The sequence below is a fragment of the Sus scrofa genome, chromosome 6, assembly GCF_000003025.6.
Source record: "Sus scrofa isolate TJ Tabasco breed Duroc chromosome 6, Sscrofa11.1, whole genome shotgun sequence".
Classification (NCBI taxonomy): Eukaryota; Metazoa; Chordata; class Mammalia; order Artiodactyla; family Suidae; genus Sus; species Sus scrofa.
This window is the reverse complement of record NC_010448.4, coordinates 155,844,793-155,862,107: the sequence shown is the minus strand read 5'-3', so window position 1 is coordinate 155,862,107 and position 17,315 is coordinate 155,844,793. Positions and strand designations below refer to the sequence as shown.

Below are 17,315 nucleotides of genomic sequence, written 5' to 3'. Positions count from 1 at the left end.
TGTTTATACTTTTACCCTATGTAACCTTTACTGGCTAACACATTCCAGATGTTTTATCACCACCACAGGGTTCTCTCTTTCCTATTCTTCTTTATTTATAAATCATGCTCACATGACTTTAGACACAGGGGGGACAAACACGAAACCAGGAGTCAAGGGGCCAGGGTTCGAGTCTCTAGTCACTGAGTGATTTAGGATAAGTTAGTTTCTCCACTTGCAGAAAGAGGGTGCTGGACAACGTGATTTATTACTTCATAAGTGCAATGACGTTTATTCCTAGTTCTCCTGTGCTACCTCCACCGGTAGTTTTCCAACCAAGCAAAGGCAGTAAGCGGTAGCAGAGGAAAGGCACCTCCTGCGGATGACACCACAGGCAGGGAGCAGAACCAAGACCCCGTGCACCATCCCTGCCTCAGATTAAGAAACTGTTTCTAAACTGGCTTGGCTTCAGTGTGATATCAGCATCAGACAGAACAAAAGAACATGTGGGTTTCCACTGCCAATCAGCATCTCGTACATGAACTTACTCATTATCTCAGGGAAATCACCTCTCCGCTTCAGTCATCTTAGGGAGAAAGTGTCTGCTGACAGCTCAAGGACTCTTTTCAGCTCTAACATTCCCTCATTCTAAAATTTCAGTTTTCAGAGTTCCCATCATGGCTCAGCGGAAATGAATCTGACTAGTATCCATGAGGACGCAGGTTCGATCCCTGGCCTCACTCAGCAAGTTAAGGATCTGGCGGTGCTGCAAGCTGTGGTATAGGTCGCAGACACAGCTTGGATCTGGTGTTGCTGTGGCTGTGGTGTAGGCCAGTGGCTACAGCTCCAATTCGACCCTTAACCTGGGAACCTCCATATGCCACACGTGCAGCCCTAAAAAGACCAAAAAATAAATAAAACTTCAGTTTTCAATGTCACCATCTTGCATATAGCAAGCTGCTAATTAAAATGTTTCATCCAGGAGTTCCTGCTGTGGTGCAATAGATTGGCAGCAACTCTGGAGCTCTAGGACACAGGTTCTACCCCAGGGCTGGCACAGTGGGTTAAGGATCCAGCATTGCCACAACTGTGGCAATGCAACTTGGATCTGATCTCTGGTCTGGGAACTCCATGTGCCATGGGAAAGAAAAATAATTTAAAAATAAATAAATAAATAAATAAAATAAAATGTTTCCTCGAAGTTCTCTTGTGGCACAGTAGGTTAAGGATCCAGCATTGTCACTGCAGCATCTTGGGTCACTGCTGTGGTGTGGGTTCAATCCTGGCCCAGGAACTTCCACATGCCATGAGTACCGCCAAAAAAAAAAAAAAAAAAAAAAAAGGCGCTTCCTCTCATGGGAGGATTATAAAGAGAACATCTGATGGCCCCTCAAGTTCCCAATAACAATGTTAATAATAGAAATCTTTTATTTTTTTTCATAATTCAGTTTCATTTAATCTGCAACTCTGTGAAGACAATATACCCAGTCTACAGGTGGGAATACTAAGGCACTGAGAAAGAGTGACTCATCAGAAGGATCTGAGGCTAGGAGGCTGACCCAATTAAAAGTAGAGACCAGATATTCTGACTCTCAAGTTCAAAGACCCACAGCTGACTACATTGAGTTCATTTTTATTATTTCTTTTGTTATTCAAAAAGATTTCCACTGTAGAATAACAACTACGTATTTTCAAGGACAGAACCAGGCTGAAGCCATTTAGCAGACACATGACTCCAGGACCACATGGCTTCTGAGGCAGCCCTGACAGATCTTGGAGTTAATGAGCAACAAATTATGTATTTTCTCCATCCCCTTGTACAGAAGGGTCGGGGAGTCGACAACACAGCCATAAATCATCATTATGAACCAGTCGGACTTGACTTCTTGTAATCCTAACCCTTAAAAGACCATTTAATGAAATTCGGGCTGTGAAAAGCAGCCCCAATACCTCATCTCTGCAGAAGAGGCGAGGGCTTAGATTGTTCTTCAGCACGTTACACACCTACCTCTGGAGTTCCAGATTTACTGCTTTCGGACCTTATTCATTACTCACAATGTTTTTATTCCTGGGTAATAAAATAAGCTCTTCCCTCCCCGTCTCTCTCTCCCCCTCCAAAGGTTCTGTCCCCGCTCCCAGACTCAGCCCCTGGAGTCCTCATTCCTGCTTCGGTCAGCAAGGTTGTGATATGTAAATTTCACGGCCGAGAAAAAATGCCTTCAGTGTGGATCCCTTTCTGAAACAGCAAGCAGCAGATTCTGCGGGTGATGGCAGGCTGCCAGGGGAACAGAGGAGAAGTCTCCCCTACCTGCCTTTTAAAGCACTTGGCACGGAGTCCGGGAACTAATCAAGTGGGAAAGCACTGCAATTAAGCGGTGAGGGGACAGAAAGGGATCAGTCCATTGGTCCTTGCCCGAGAATGGCTGTTTGGAAAGATGTCTCCAAGTCGAAGACAGCTCCCAGTCTCATCTTTTCTGGTGAACAGGGGCTCAACTGCCCGCATAGCCACAACCACTGAACTGTTCCGGAGAGGAAATTTGGAAAAACGCTCATAAGAGAGACACTTTGGAAAGGAGAGAGTCCATGGTGGTAAAAGCAGCACTGACTCTGGAGCCAAAAAAGCTCTGCCTGCAGCCTGTCTCCCACCTTATACAAGGGGCTTCACCTCTCTGGGCTTAGGTCTCCTTGTCTGTGAAATAAGATTAGTAATGTCTAATCTTATTGCCAGGGATTTAAGAAGCTGATGTGTCAAGTGCCTGGCACCTACCAGAAAAGCCCTGAAAACATTCATGTTTCTCCTTCTCTCAGAAAAAGGAAACAAACGAAAATTAACACATACAAGCATACCTCATTTTATTGAACTTCATTTCATTGTGCTTTGAAGATACTTTTTTTTTTTAAACACAAATTAAAGATTTGTGGCAACCCTCTGTGAAGCAAGTCTATCGGCACCAATTTTCAACAGCATTTGCTCACTTCAGGTCTCTGTGTATCATGTTTTGGTAATACTCATGCAATACTTCAAAATCTTACATTATTATTACATTTGTTACTGTGATCTGTGGTCAGTGGCCTTTACTGTTACCACTGCAAAATGGTTACAATCTGCTGAAGCCTCAGATGGTGGTCAGCACTGTTTAGCAATAAAGTGTTTTTTAATTCAGGAATGTACACTGGCTTTAGACATAAGGAGGCTGCATGCTTAATAGACCACCGCTCAGTATAAACATAACGTATATGCACTGGGAAACCAAAATTTTGTGTGACTCGCTGTATTGCAACATTGGCTTCATTACAGCGATCTGGAACCAAACCCACAGTATCTCCAAGAAATGCTTGTACTTATATAAAACATCTTTTCCAAGAGCGTTCCAAGAGCTCCTTGGAAAACACACTGATGTTTGGAAGTACCACCCCTGCAGAACCAGAAAATACTGGGCATGAGTATGATGGTTTTGACCATCTTATCCAGGATGTCTTTTTCAGCGGAACAAAGCAGAAGGGACACCTCAATCCCAGAGAGCAGGGGCAACACCTACTGCATTGTTTGTGTGTTAACAATCCACTCTGTAGATTATCCCAAGAAAAGTAAGACTTAAAGTAAATAAATAAATAAAAAAGGAGTTCCCGGAGTTCCCGTTGTGGCGCAGTGGTTAACGAATCCGACCAGGAACCATGAGGTTGAGGGTTTGGTCCCTGGCCTTGCTCAGTGGGTTAAGGACCTGGCATTGGCATGAGCTTGGATCCTGCGTCGCTGTGCCTCTGGCGTAGGCCCCTAGCCTGGGAACCTCCATATGCCGTGGGTGCGGCCCTAGAAAAGGCAAAAAGACAAAAAAAAAAGAGGAGTTCCCATTGTGGTGCAATGGGATCAGCAGCATCTCTGCAGACGCCAGGGCACAGGTTCGATTTCTGGCCCGGCACAGTGGGTTAAAGGATCCGGCATTGAGTGAGGCATGCTCAGATCTGATCCCAGAACTCCACATGCCACTGGGTGGCCAAAAAAGGAGAAAAAAAATGAGTTCCCTTGCGGCCCAGCAGGTTAAGGACTCAGCTTTGTCACTGCAGCAGCGTGGGTCACTGCAATGGCACAGGTTTGACCCGTGACCCAGAAACTTTCACATACCATGGGCATGGCCAAAGAAAAGAAAAGGAAAGTAAGACTTTTGCACAGTGTCCCAACCGTCTCAGAGACTGAGAACTCATCTTCTTCCCCTGCTGAGTTTGAAGGGCAAACTTCCCTATATTCTGATCCGCTCGAATGATAACATTTGCATAGCGTGTTACAGCTTACAAGTCATTTTCCTTTGCATTGGTATCTGCTTCTCACAACATCCTATGAATTACTAAGCTATTATCTACACTTTCTAAGTGAGTATAGTGAAGGCCGGAGGGGCCACTGAATCACCCTTGGGGATAAGGCATGGGCAGTGGCAGGCTTTGGCCGCAGACTGGCCCTCCTACGCTATCCGATGGCATCAAGCCAGCTATTTTCTCTCAGAAGCCCTGGCAGGTGGCAGGATGGACCTCTCCAGTGAAGTGAGTCAGAGGTTCACAGAGCACCTGGGAAGGTCAGGTTAACCTTGCCGGCCACCAAGCACCAAGCTCCCCCTTCACATCTCAGCGCTGAGGATCAGTGAACTTCCTTCAGCCTAGAAGAGATTCATTCATTCAACAAACACTGGATGATGGAGAATAATGAAAGGAGGATCATTTTTCTCACTTTATTTCTCAGTCCCAAGGGAAAGGAAAAATGGGTCCTGCTTCTAAGGATGGAGACAGAAGTGTAACTGTATTTTGTTTGAGCTGAATGCTCCATCTACGACAAAGGAAACGCAGTTATCGGTAATGACTAGAAATAACTGAAGAGGAATTTAATTTCCCGTTCTCCCACTCAGTTGTCTTCAGCCTCTTGGCAGGAGATCAGCGCCTCACAGACCGGAAAGGGCACTGGGGACCTAGATCTGTCCAAGGCCACCAGCGGAGTTTCTGGGCTTTGCGGGTAGGTTGAAACTCCAAAATCTAGAATATGGACAGCAAAGAAGCCAGGGAGAGGTCACAGAAGCTATTTATGGTTGAAATCAGCAGTGGCCGCCCTAAGCCCACAAGCTTTAAGAAGGCAGTCTGAAGCATGAAGCATCATATTTTCCAAAGTCAGGGACCCAAAGCTTCGTGTCTTTTAGCTGACCAGCTCTGCCTATCCATGCAAGAGTCTCCCGATTATTCTGGAGCATCACCTACTGCCTCCCCCTCTCTTCTATGACCTTGAATTTCCTAGCATCCCTAATTTTGCCACTATGCTTTTCTTGCTGTTTCTCAAACACCTCTCTCTTTCCAGTCATTCACTTCTGTGTTCTACCAGATAAATGTGGGCCTTCCTTGGGTTGTATCCTTGCCGCTCCACTGAGATCTCAGCTGTTCCAATAGTTTCAGTTATGACCTCCGTGAAGATGACTTCCAAAAGGCATCTTTTTCTCCAGTTTTTTTTTTTTTTTCTTTTCAGGGCCACACCCACAGCACATGGAAATTCCCAGGCTAGGGGTCCAATCGGAGCTACAGCTGCTGGCCTACACCACAGCCACAGCAACGCCAGATCCGAGCTGCATCTGCGACCTACACCACAGCTCACAGCAAAGCCAGATCCCATCCCCCACCCACTGGGCAAGACTAAGGATCGAACCCGCATCCTCATGGATACTAGTCTGATTTGTTTCTGCTGTGCCATGACGGGAGCTCCCTCGTTCTCTAGTTTCAGCTTGCCCTTTATCCCTTCATTCTTGTTCCAGTCTTCTGCCAAATCTTCCAAGCAGTTATCAAAGCCATGTCGTGTCAACCTAGTCACCCTCGTTCCAACCTCTGCCCCAAACCTCACTTCTCTTTCCTCTATTTCTGCCAAGATGCCACCAAGCCTATAACTGCAAGGAGAGGAAATCTTAGACCCCTCCCTCTTCTTTACCCTGCTGTCATCAAATTCCGTTCATCCACCTACGCAAGGTGTCTCACACCATCCCCTTCCCTCCCTTCCTCTTGCATTACCACCTCTGTGGTCCAGGCTGCATCCTTATCTTGGCTAGAAAATTGGCCAAGTAAGCTGAGAATACTTTCATCAACCTCTAGCCAATTAACTGGAGTAAAAACTCCTTAACACTCAATGAGTTTCACAATCTTGCAGCAATCCCTTCCCACTTTATCTTTGTCTACTCCCTTACACTCTATTTCTCCAGTCAAACAGGTCTGCTCTACATTTCTCGAAAACACCCTATTGTTTCCGTCTCAGTGAGGCAATCCCCTCTGCCTGGAAGATCAGGATTTCTGATGCAAGTTCCACCTCCCCTTCCAAGTAGAGCTCAAGTGCCAACTAGCACGCTGGGGTAGAGTTTGAGCTCCTCTACTCAAGAGTCTGAGCTCTAGAACTCTTGGTCTCCTCCTGTGTCCAAAAGGGGATGATACGGTGACAGCACCAAGGGCTCAGGGTGGTTGTGATAGTTATCATGTTGTGAGCCACACGGGAAGTCCGATTGTGATGGTTAAATGGGACAAGTGCTGCATGAATGATGGTGATGCTGAAGCCTTCACCAATGAAAACAACCTTCGGTGACCTTCGCTCAACTCCCGCAGCACTTTTCTCACACCTTAGCCCATCTACAGCATTTGCCTAGTTTGTCCTTGAAGCTCTCACCTCTGTGGGGCCCACCACTCTGCACTGCCCTGACTCTTCTAATTCTCTGACCAATCCTTTAGCCTCCTTGAGGGTCTGATGCTACAGTCAGTCTTGCACCGGCCCTGCTTCCCCTTTAGACCTTAAGCTCCGAGGACAGTATCTGTGGGCATCCACCTCGAGGCCAAGGGGCCCATCACAATGCCTCACCCTGTGCATCTCAGGGGGTCACCTGCCCAGTGGTCTAGATGTTTCGTCTTCCTCCATACCTTGGGCTCTGCACACGCAGGAACTCAAGTTCTTCTGGCCCACAAAATAAAGGGCATTCTGCACAGCCGCCAGCAGGGAGTGGGTCTTCGATGTCAGTCCACATGCTGGGCTTTGAAGCCAGGCCGACCTGGGTTTCCATTCCTGCTCCCCATTCACCAAGCTGAGTAATCTCACTCTAGCCACATTCCCCCTTAAGCCTCAGGACCCTCCTTCATTTGTAAAACGGGGTAAATAATACCTACCCCCTGTAGCTGCTAAAGAGGGTTTAAGATAAGGCATATTAGTTTCCAGCCCACTAGATAGCTCGCCAATGGTATCTGATTCTCTCCCCAACCCCCTAACACTGACTCACACAGATTTCTTAGCCTCCTCAGCATTATCACCTAAATGAAGAATGTTATCACCTTCATATTAGATACATTTTCCAATATGCCCTTAACCCCTAAGAGGGATAGAAACTAAGGCAGAATTGCTGCAGAGAGTGGGGGTGGGGGTGACGGGGAAAGGCAACAACCTAAATCCTAATCTCAATGTCGCAAACAGCGCCCCACCCCCACCCCCAGGGGTAAGGTCTCAGGAGAACTCTGAAGCCTTCTGATCAGGGATGACACAGTTGAAGGATTAACACGGCCACTCTCCGTGGGTGGTCCCGGTAACTGCACAGATGTCGTGCATTGTAAACGGGGGGACTGGGGCCCCCACCAAGGCACCGCCGGGCCAGCCCGACTTCAACTCAACTAACCTTTAATGAGGAGGCGATCTTGGGGAACCTTGTTTTCTTGGCAGAGCTCTCTGAGATAAAGGGAGATGGGGGGGGTGGGGAGGGAGGAAGTAATGAAGTCCAGATGTGGGGCAACTGAAGCCTGATCCTGAATAAACAAGTCCTGGAGGTATAAGCTCTTCTTCTTGTCTCTCCAGCCCGAAATGTGCATGTGATACAGAGCAGGCCCCATATGCATCATGGACCATCGTTAAGATTTTAGAGAAACAAATAGGACACTGTCCCTGCTCCCTAGGCTCTCTGACATCTCTTGGTCTGAGGCTTTTGAGTTTCTGCCCAAAATGTGTAGCCTCCTCTGTGATTTTCACGTGTACTGAGCATCCCAGTCTGTGACTTGCGCTAGCATTACAAAATCAAATCAGGGAGTTCTTGTTGTGGTTCAGTGGATTACAAACCCAACTAGTATCCAGGAGGATGCAGGTTCGATCCCTGGCCTCACTCAATGGGGTTAAGGATCCAGTGTTGCCATGGCTGTGGCGTAGGCCAGCAGCTATAGCTCTGATTCAGCTGTAGCTCTGATTTGACCCCTAGCCTGGGAACTTTTATATGCCAAAGGTACTACTGAACCTTTGTTTGTTTGAAAAGCAAACAAAGAAACAAAAACAAAACAAAAAAAAAAACCACACCAAAATCAAATCAGACCAGTCCCTGTCCTGATGCAGCTGTCAGGATAACCAGGAAATAGACAAGTACACAGACATGACAGCTCAGTACAGTGACTGCAAAGACAGAGATGAGCCCAGGGATCTCTGCAACCTTTGGAAGGCAGGGGAGGAGGCAGCCAAGGAATGCTTCCAGGAGGAGATGTTTGCTTGGTGTTTATTTAGTACCTACCACGTGCAGAAGGAAAGGACCTGATCTCTGCTTTGCAGGAACCTATTATCTAGCTGGGGAGACAAGATGTGGACACGAATCACGTTACAAAGCAATGTGTATTCAAGGTGCTATTATTTGTCTGCTTGAGATGGGGCAGCCTCTGGCTGTTTAGTGACAAAAGACAACATGCAACTTGTTGGGGTGAGGTACAACACTGGATCCCCAGCACCTCCCACGCCCTGGGTGCTTGATAAGCAATGTGGAAGGGAGGCTGGCTTTAGAAGGCAGCAGGCGTGTCATATGTTAAAAAAAAAAAAAAAAAAAAAGCCTTGCCTTAGAATCAGAAGACTTCTGGTCTGTCCCTGCCATTAATTAGTTACAAGAAAGTCATTTCATATCTTGAACCCAGGTGCCTCAGCTGTACCAATCCACCCCCAGGATCACAACCAGGTGCAAAGAAGAAAATGTCCACATAAAGGTCACTCTGTCAACTGTATGACACTAGAGGAAAGAAGAGGACTCTCACTGATGACACACGGAATGTCCCTTAAGTCAACCCCCAGCACGAACCTGTGGAGCTGGTAAAATACTGTCATTAATTTACAGGAAAGGTAGGTATGGCTCTTTTCCATAGGGGTCAGTGGCTTTGCCAGAACTTGAAGGATAAGTCACAGAATGAATAAGCACAGAAGTTAGGCCACGAGAAAACCATTATCTGAAGAGATGCATACACCCCAATGTTCATCACAGGACTATTCACAATAGGCAAGACATGGAAGCAACCTAAATGTCCATCAACAGAGGAGTGGATCAAGAAGATGTGGTACATATACCCAGTGGAGTATTACTCAGCCATAAAAAAGAACAAAATAAGGCCATTGCAGCAACATGGATAGACCTAAAGATTATCAGACTAAGTGAAGTCAGAGAAGACAGATATCATATAATATCACCTATATGTGCAATCTAATAAAAACAATACCAAAAAACTCATTTATGCAATAGAAACAAACTCACAGATTTTGAAATCAAACTTGTAGTTACCAAAGGGTGGGGAGGGATGAACTCGGAGGATGGGATTAACACACATACACTCCTATAGATAAGATAGATAACTAGCAAGGACCTACTATTTAACACACGGAGGACTACTCAATGTTCCTTAGTAACCTATATGGGAAAAAAATGGACATAAGTACATGTATAACTGATTCACTTTGCTGTATATCTGAAACGAACACAACTTTGGAAGTCAACTGTACTCCACTAAAATTAAAAAAAAAAAAAAAAAAAAAAAAAGAAGTTAGGCCACAAACCTCAGTCTGAGCTTTTTCTCTAGTTACGAATAGCATTACAGGGTCAGCATCAATAGGATCTGAGGGAAAGGAGCATTTTTATGGCTGGAGGGAGAAGAGGATCACCCATGACTCATCACACTTCAACTCCTAGATATTAATAATCTCTATTAAACCTCTTGAGGGGTCTGACCGAGGCAAGCACTGAGCCCAAGTTTATTCAAAAAGAATACTGAGCATTTTTTTCCGTATCAAAATCTCTGCCCACAATTCTCTTCGCAGTGCAATGCAAGGCCGAGGGAGAGGAGGCTCGATAGGAGATGATATTTACTGTTTTCACTCCTCATCTCACTGCTGTTAGAGTCATTAAACCCTGACAAGGCAGGGATAGGAACCACTGCCTTGTGGATTTGGAAGGAATTCCTATTATGCTATAATTCCAGAATTCGAGATACAGCTGAAAAAGAGGTCAAAATGACTGGATTTTTCCACATCTCTCCCACAGAAAGGTGTCTGCTTTCTCTATAACTTCTGATGATTTGCATCTCTAAACCACACTCTAAACTCCACGGGCATGCCATCCCTTTGTTGTGGGGACCATTCAGACAGGAGCAAGGGTATCCAAATCGGCCAGGGCCTCTCGTGCTGTCTTAAATAAACCTGACATTCGGCAGGAGGCGGCCAGGGCAGCAAGTAGCAGCATGATTAGATTTCCAGCTCCAGGTCCCCCTCCACCCCCCTGACTGTCGTTCACGCCCTCTGATCAGAAGCAGATTCTGGAAGGAGCCAGCCAGGCTCTCTGACCAGTCACAGTGGGAGAGTGGGGACGTGGGGCTGTTGTTGTTGTTGAATTCAAGTTACACAGCTTTTCCAGAATTGATCATCTGTATTACAGTGAATTATTCACTTTTCCTTTGAGGTCTTTGCTTTTCCTTTTTCTCAAGAGTACGCTGGTCCTTGCGGGCAAGCAGACCTCATTTGGAGCCCCCCTCACACATGCCTCCAGCTGAAATGCAGGGGCAGCTGAGTCAGGAGGTAAAAGCTTTCTTGCAAAGAGCCTTGGCACGAGAGTCAAGGGACCCGGGGTCTAAGGACTAAATTACAAGGAAGGAGAGGAGGTGTGATGAGTTTGAAGGCGGGAATTCCTTTCCTGAGTCTACTCTCACTAGACAGAAGGTCTTGGCGAAGTCACTTCACCACTTTTCGACTCTGTTTGCTCACTTACAATAAAAACAGTAGACATGTATTGTGTATACTGCATGTGTCAGGCACTGAGTTCCTTTATATACATCAGCTCATTTATTTCTGAAAACCTTCCTAAGTAGACATATTATCTCCATTTCACAGACGGAGGTGCAATGAGGTTTGTTAATTTGCTACATGTGCCATCGCAGAACTTAGGCCCCTCACCTCATGCGAAACTGAGACACAAGAAAACCCTGTCTAGAGGTGGTTTTCCCCGAGGGTGAAAGGCTTGAACACCGTCCCAGGTTTCAATGGCACAAGCGCAGCACCTGACCAAGGACACGGCTTATGGCCGCATTTGCTTGCCTGGCTTTCTCAGAACTGGAAAGAAGCCCCGCTCAAGCCTATTTTGCTGACACTATACAGGACAGGGAAGCATCGCTGTTGCCCATCCTAGAACCAAGGCCACAGCACGTGACTGTTTCAAGGAAACCTGGGAGGTCGGGGAGCATTTTAACTAAAACATCAACGTGGCACGGGGCGGGGGGGAGAGAGGTCAGTCACAACCAATCTCTTCAAAGCAGATTTTTTCTTAGAAACACTAGCATCTGGTGAGGAAGAAGGGGCTGGTCTTGGCAAACAGCAGGGAAAGAGCTGCTGACCAGGAATTTGGCTTGGGGAAGGGAGAATGGATGAGACACGCAGACCTCAGAGAGGGAGGTCTGCCTGTCTCCTGCATCTAAGGAGCCCACGGCAGCAAGGCGCATGCCCAGGAAAGTGGCTTCCCACAGCTGCCCCCATGAAGGAAGGCAGACACCACTCTCATTTTACAGCCGAGGAACATGAGGCCTAGAGAAACCAGCAAGTCACAAAGCCAGGGGGACCCAGGCCTCTGAGGAGCGCCTCTCTCCACCGGACCGTCACCGTGTCTGGGAGTTGCCTACAAAGCCAGCCACGAACAACGGCGTGGAAAGACGGAGAAGATCGCAGGACATCCCAGCCCCTGTGCTGTCTTTATCTCTACTGCTCCCAGGTTAGCCGCCGCTTCTCAGGCCTTCAATTAACTGATCCTCCAAGTGTCAAAAACACCTGTTCAAACCTCAGTAAGCCTGATCAGGTATTCACCTTCGGTCACATTTTTTTTTCCCTAGGCGAAGCCATTCTCCCCAGACAACTCAGCTCCGCACTGTTAATTTGGAGCAAACAGTAAAATCAGATTTATATTTCTCAGCTTCTGAACACAAAGATCCTTAGTCCACTTTTAAGAAACTACTACAGTTGCCAAATGGACTGTTTTTCTTTTAAAGGTTGGAAAGAATTCTGCTCGCCTCCCTGCCCCCTCCCCGAATGTCAAACTGTTGATTGTGTGCCTGGTTTACGATGTTCTTACAAAACAAAGAGGGGTCTCAACATTTATAACCAACCCCCGGAGTGGGGAAGTCAAAAGAAAAACTTCATGAAATGTGTGCTTCCTGTACCATCAGCAGCTTGCATTCGATGCTGAGAAGGCAAGAGTAGTTAACCACCTATCTCACTGAGCCGTTCGCACGGCTGGGACAGCCAACCTCCAATGGGAGAGCACGTCTAAGATGGGATCGAGGGTGTCAGCATAAGCCAGGCTTAGTCTCCAACTGTTCACTGGCAGTAGACTTTGAGCATTTCATTTAACCCCACTGAGCTTCTGACTTTCCATTTGTATGATACAGATACCAGCACCTATTTCACACGTTTCTTATTAACGTTCTTCCTTCTGGGTTTGCTAAAGATAATCAGGCCAAGACTAACACAAAGATGACTCAAGGATCTGGAAGAGAGATTTTTTTTTTTTAATTTCGGTGGACATGATACCTATCCCTCTGTCCACATGGCTGGGGTTCAGGGCCAAGGCAAAATACTGCAGGGGCAGAACGGACGGCTGTGCAAGTGTATGAACTACAAATCACAACTGGAGCACCCTCGGTTACTCTCCGCCTCCCCTGCCCTAAATGGACACATCTAAAACAGGGCAGTGACTTTCTAAGTGGAGCTCAGGTAGACCATGCACTGATTCCCATGAGGCTACTGTTGCACAAAATAATTCTGGATCTTGTCAAGTCTGTGGCACATTTTTGCATTTTTGACTTCATCCTCTAGGGGAAGATCTGGATGTAAATTCTCGGCTGTACACCTGCGTATCAGTAACCTGGTCAGCAAGTAAGATTTTGCCAAGACTTTCCATATTAATGCTCTCTTTCACTCCTCGCTGCAAAGCTTTGAAACAAGAGGATCACCCTGGTTTTAAAGATGTACAGCTTGTCGGTGGACGGCCAGGTCTCGAACCTAGGTGTCTGGATTGCAAGTCTCGTTTTTTATTTGCACTTTGGCACCACAGCCTCTGGACAAGCGAATTCAACAATAGGCCAGAAATGCCAGTGGCATTATCGCTGTCAGAGCTACACCATGATCGTGTGGAAAGAATACAGAAAATGCTTGAGATATTTGGTAAGGCATTTCCCTCATCTAACACAGAGGCTCGGAGCTCAGACTCTGAGGCTCGGGACAATTAGGTTCAAATCCCAATTTGACCACTTATTAACTGAGTCACCTTGGGCAAATTATTTTTACTCCGAGAACTTCAGTTTCTTAACTTATAGAAGAAATGTTAGAACAATGTCTACACTTTCTTGTTGCAAGGGTAATGTATGCAAAGTATTTTAGGAGGTTGCTTAGTCTACTTTTATCATATATATATATTTAGTATTTTAAAATATTGCATTTTAAATAAACTATTAGTAATACTATTAACTGCATGAAGAGAGTGTTCATCCAGGGAAATTCGACTGGCTCTTCCAAACCCTGCTAGCTCGGATAGTTTATGATGTGACCCAGGGGAGTCAGCCAGGTGGAGTGTGGCAGTCTGGATGCTTACCGCGAGGATGGCGATCACAATGCCCACAGCGCAGAGCACAGCATCATTGATTGTCTCCCCGGTTTTCAGCGGGTACTTGATGGTCTCGTCATTGCAATAAAAACCCCGGTGGTAAGGCTTGATGGTGCTTGTCTCGATGATGATGAAGGGCAGGCCCGCTTCATATACCGAAAGAAAAAAAAAAAGAGAGAGAAGGGGGAACACATCAGTGCAAAGAAGCCGAAGAATGACCTACAGCAAAGACCACCCCAAAGAGCAGCACTGACGGTGAAGCAAATCCCTTGCATCTGTAGTGAGCTATAGCCTAGAGGGAGCTTTCTCTACACACACCCCTTCCCCCCTTAGTCCCCACTGAGAAGAGTGTAGGGTGATCCTCCTGTCCCGATCAAGCGCACAGAGGGAGGACCTGGATGCAGTGGGGCAGGAGCTTTTTTCCCCTACTGCTCTACAACAACCTGCTAAAACTCAAAGCCCAGTGTGCCATCACCACTAAAACAGCCCTAAGTCTCATGCTGTCGTATGACGCCTCCAAGTACATTCTTCTCTGAAGCCAACCATCTCCCCTTCAAGAAACTCATCCAAGGTTCTGTGGGTGAAAAACTGAAGACCTGGAGTCAGACAACATGAATTTGAACCCCAGATCTGCCACTTCCTAGCAATGTGACCTCCGGTTCTCTCTCCATCTTCCTGAGCCTCAGTTTCCCCACATATGAGTTGTGGTGATGAGTGAAGGAGAACAAAGCACAGAAAACTTCAAGCACAGTGTTGGCACCTAGTAGCTGCTCAGGGAATGCCATGTTCAGGGCTTTGGTTTCACTATTCAAAGTCATTGACGAAGACTGAGCAGAGCGGAGCTGGGCCCCGCTGCCCGCAACCCTGGAACAGAGCCCAGGGGCATTAGGGACACAGGCATGCTTGCAGCTGCCACTAGTTTATCAGTGGCCAGCTCAGATGCCATTCTCTGAAAGGTCATGGAAAATGGATTCATTCCATCACCTGCCAGGAAAAGGCTCTCAAAACCTCAGGCAAAAAAAAAAAAAAAAACGAGGGCCCATTATAGCTCTTGGACACAGTAGCAGCCTCCAGAGTGGCCTTCTGACCTTCCATGCCGCTCACACATATCCACTGGTTTACTTCCTGATCATGGCCATGAGCATGTCATTGCCTTGCTCAAGCCTCTTCACTGAGTCCCCATTGCAGAGGGTAAGATAAAGTCCCCGAGTATGACTTCCGGGAGTTTCCCATGACCTGAACCTTCTGGCATACCTTCCAACCAAACAGGACCCAGAGCCTCTGTCTTGGTTCATGCTCTTTTTTTTCACAGCACTTCCTCCCGTACATTCAAGTTCGATATCAAGCCCTAACACCACCTTACAAAGTTAAAGTAAACTGTGAGCAACGGCAATGTCAGGATTGAAAAAGACCAGGGAAAACATCTGGACGATAACAGGTGCCATCGATGTGCATCAACAATGTGTAAGGTTTTTTCTATCCATTTTTGCATCGAATTGCCCAACAACCCTGAGCGCTCGTTTTAAAATCATTTAAAAACACTATTATCGATGGTCTGTAAGTGGGGAGAACAGAGGCTCAGAAAGAATCCTTAGCTCCCTCAGAGTCTCTTCGTCCACCCCAAAGGGCCCAAATCCCTAATTTAACTTCGCAGATTGGTTCCGTCCTGTGAACTTCACTAGTGGAAAACACCCATTATAAATGACTGTTTTAACGATAAGATTCCATTTTCATGTTTTTTTTTTTTTTTTTCTCAAAAAGAATTAACTCATGTCATGGTGCTCAAAGGCCCAGGCTGCCCTTATTAAAAAAAAAAAAAAAAAAAAAAAGTACCATGAACTCCAGTTTTTCAATGACTTTGGTCCAGACGGCAGCGATAAAAAAAAAAAAAAAAAAGGCACACTTTCTAAAAAGTGTATTTATGTATCACTGTGCATACACACATGGATTTATTTGGTTTTATTCTTTGGATTTATTTGAATTCTACAGCTATTTATTTTGTGACCCCTAACTGCTTCCTGCTAGAACAACAATTTACTTTATCAAATTCATACTGGTGCTTTGAAAAGAAAGCCCAGCAACACACCACAGCATTGTGCCTGACCTTCTTAAAGTAAACACAGAGGGCCCTCGAAGGCAATAACCGTGAGCTCTTGAAACCCCGTCTCGGTGATGGAGAAAAGGAGGAAGGGGAGACGGTGAAGATACGTTTTGGCTTAGACCTGGTGAGTGCCGTGAGCCCCTCTTCGTGGGCTGGGGGCTGGGAGGGAAAAGCGATCACAGGGGCCTGAACCATCTTCATTCCACCGCCGAAACATTTGGAAGTGTGGCCAAGTTGGCGATGAAAGGTAGCTGCGAGGCCAGCCGTATGATATTAATAGTCCGCTTTTAAAGTTCCACACGTCGTGCTGACGGCTGAAGCGCGAGCCCAGCCGCAGCCTCTGTGGTGCCTGGGAGCCAAAGCGTTGCTAATAAACTCAGGAAGGGAACAGACCCCGAGTTCCTTACATTTGTGCTCGGCTCTTGGCCCCCCAGCGTCTATTTTTAATAGAGTTCACATGATAGGCCTGTAAAACATATGTTCCTAAGGACAATAAAACCCATAAGAGTGGTGGAGTCAGCTCAGTTAATGATCTCGACACAGCTCCCTCCACTCACGCAAGTAACTTCCCACTGCCCAAATCCCCTCCGCATCTGCGCAAAGGCAAAGAAGGCAGGCTTGCTTTGGGTTTGCTGGGATACATTAATGCATTCACTCCTTCGTTTACTTCGCAAATATTTATTGTGTCTTAAATATGCACACTGAGGACAGGGCATGCAAAGATGACACAAGCCCTGCCCGCAGGACGCGGCCGATCTAGTAAGCGAAGACACGTACAATGGAATAACATCAGGACAGGAAGTTGTTCTTTCATGGGAAGAAGCCAGGCCACAGCACGGGTGGTGTCAGCACAGGGTCTGGCGCACAGCATGGACACACAACCAGTGTGAAAAGGAAGGAGGCGGGGACCATCCCGCAGAGACGGTTAGGGAAGAAATCTGAGTGGTCGGTTCCTTTGTGCTCTTAATCTGGGAGCGATCCAAATCCTTTTCCTTCCTTCCTTGTCCAAGCCTTGGGGAGGGTTTCCGGTTCCAGTTATGTGGATAATGAGCAAAAACAGACAAGATGTTGGATCTGAATACACTCTGTTTATTCTCTTAAAAGGCGTGGAGACAGCATTTAGAAAACCCAGTGGCTTTTTCTGTCTTCCCCTGCAAACTTGTGGTATGACTGGGGGGGGGGGGTGATGCCAGTCAAATTTTGACTTGGTTCCAGGAGAAGAGTAACCTCAGAGTCCCTTCAGTTGATGGGAAAGGCATAAACATGACCCCCCCACGGGGCAGCTGGTCCTCAAGAGACGTAACACTGTGCCT

General features: G+C 46.6%; 1 protein-coding gene across 2 annotated transcripts in view; it reads right to left on the bottom strand.

Moving 5' to 3' along the window:
- Nucleotides 1-17,315, bottom strand: part of PLPP3 (phospholipid phosphatase 3) — a 94,082-nt gene that overhangs the window by 32,812 nt on the left and 43,955 nt on the right. For both annotated transcript variants that reach the window (XM_005665388.3, XM_003127971.6), the window contains one exon: nucleotides 13,890-14,047. In XM_005665388.3, the coding sequence (XP_005665445.1) occupies nucleotides 13,890-14,047 (158 nt within the window). The remainder of the gene's footprint in view (nucleotides 1-13,889; nucleotides 14,048-17,315) is intronic.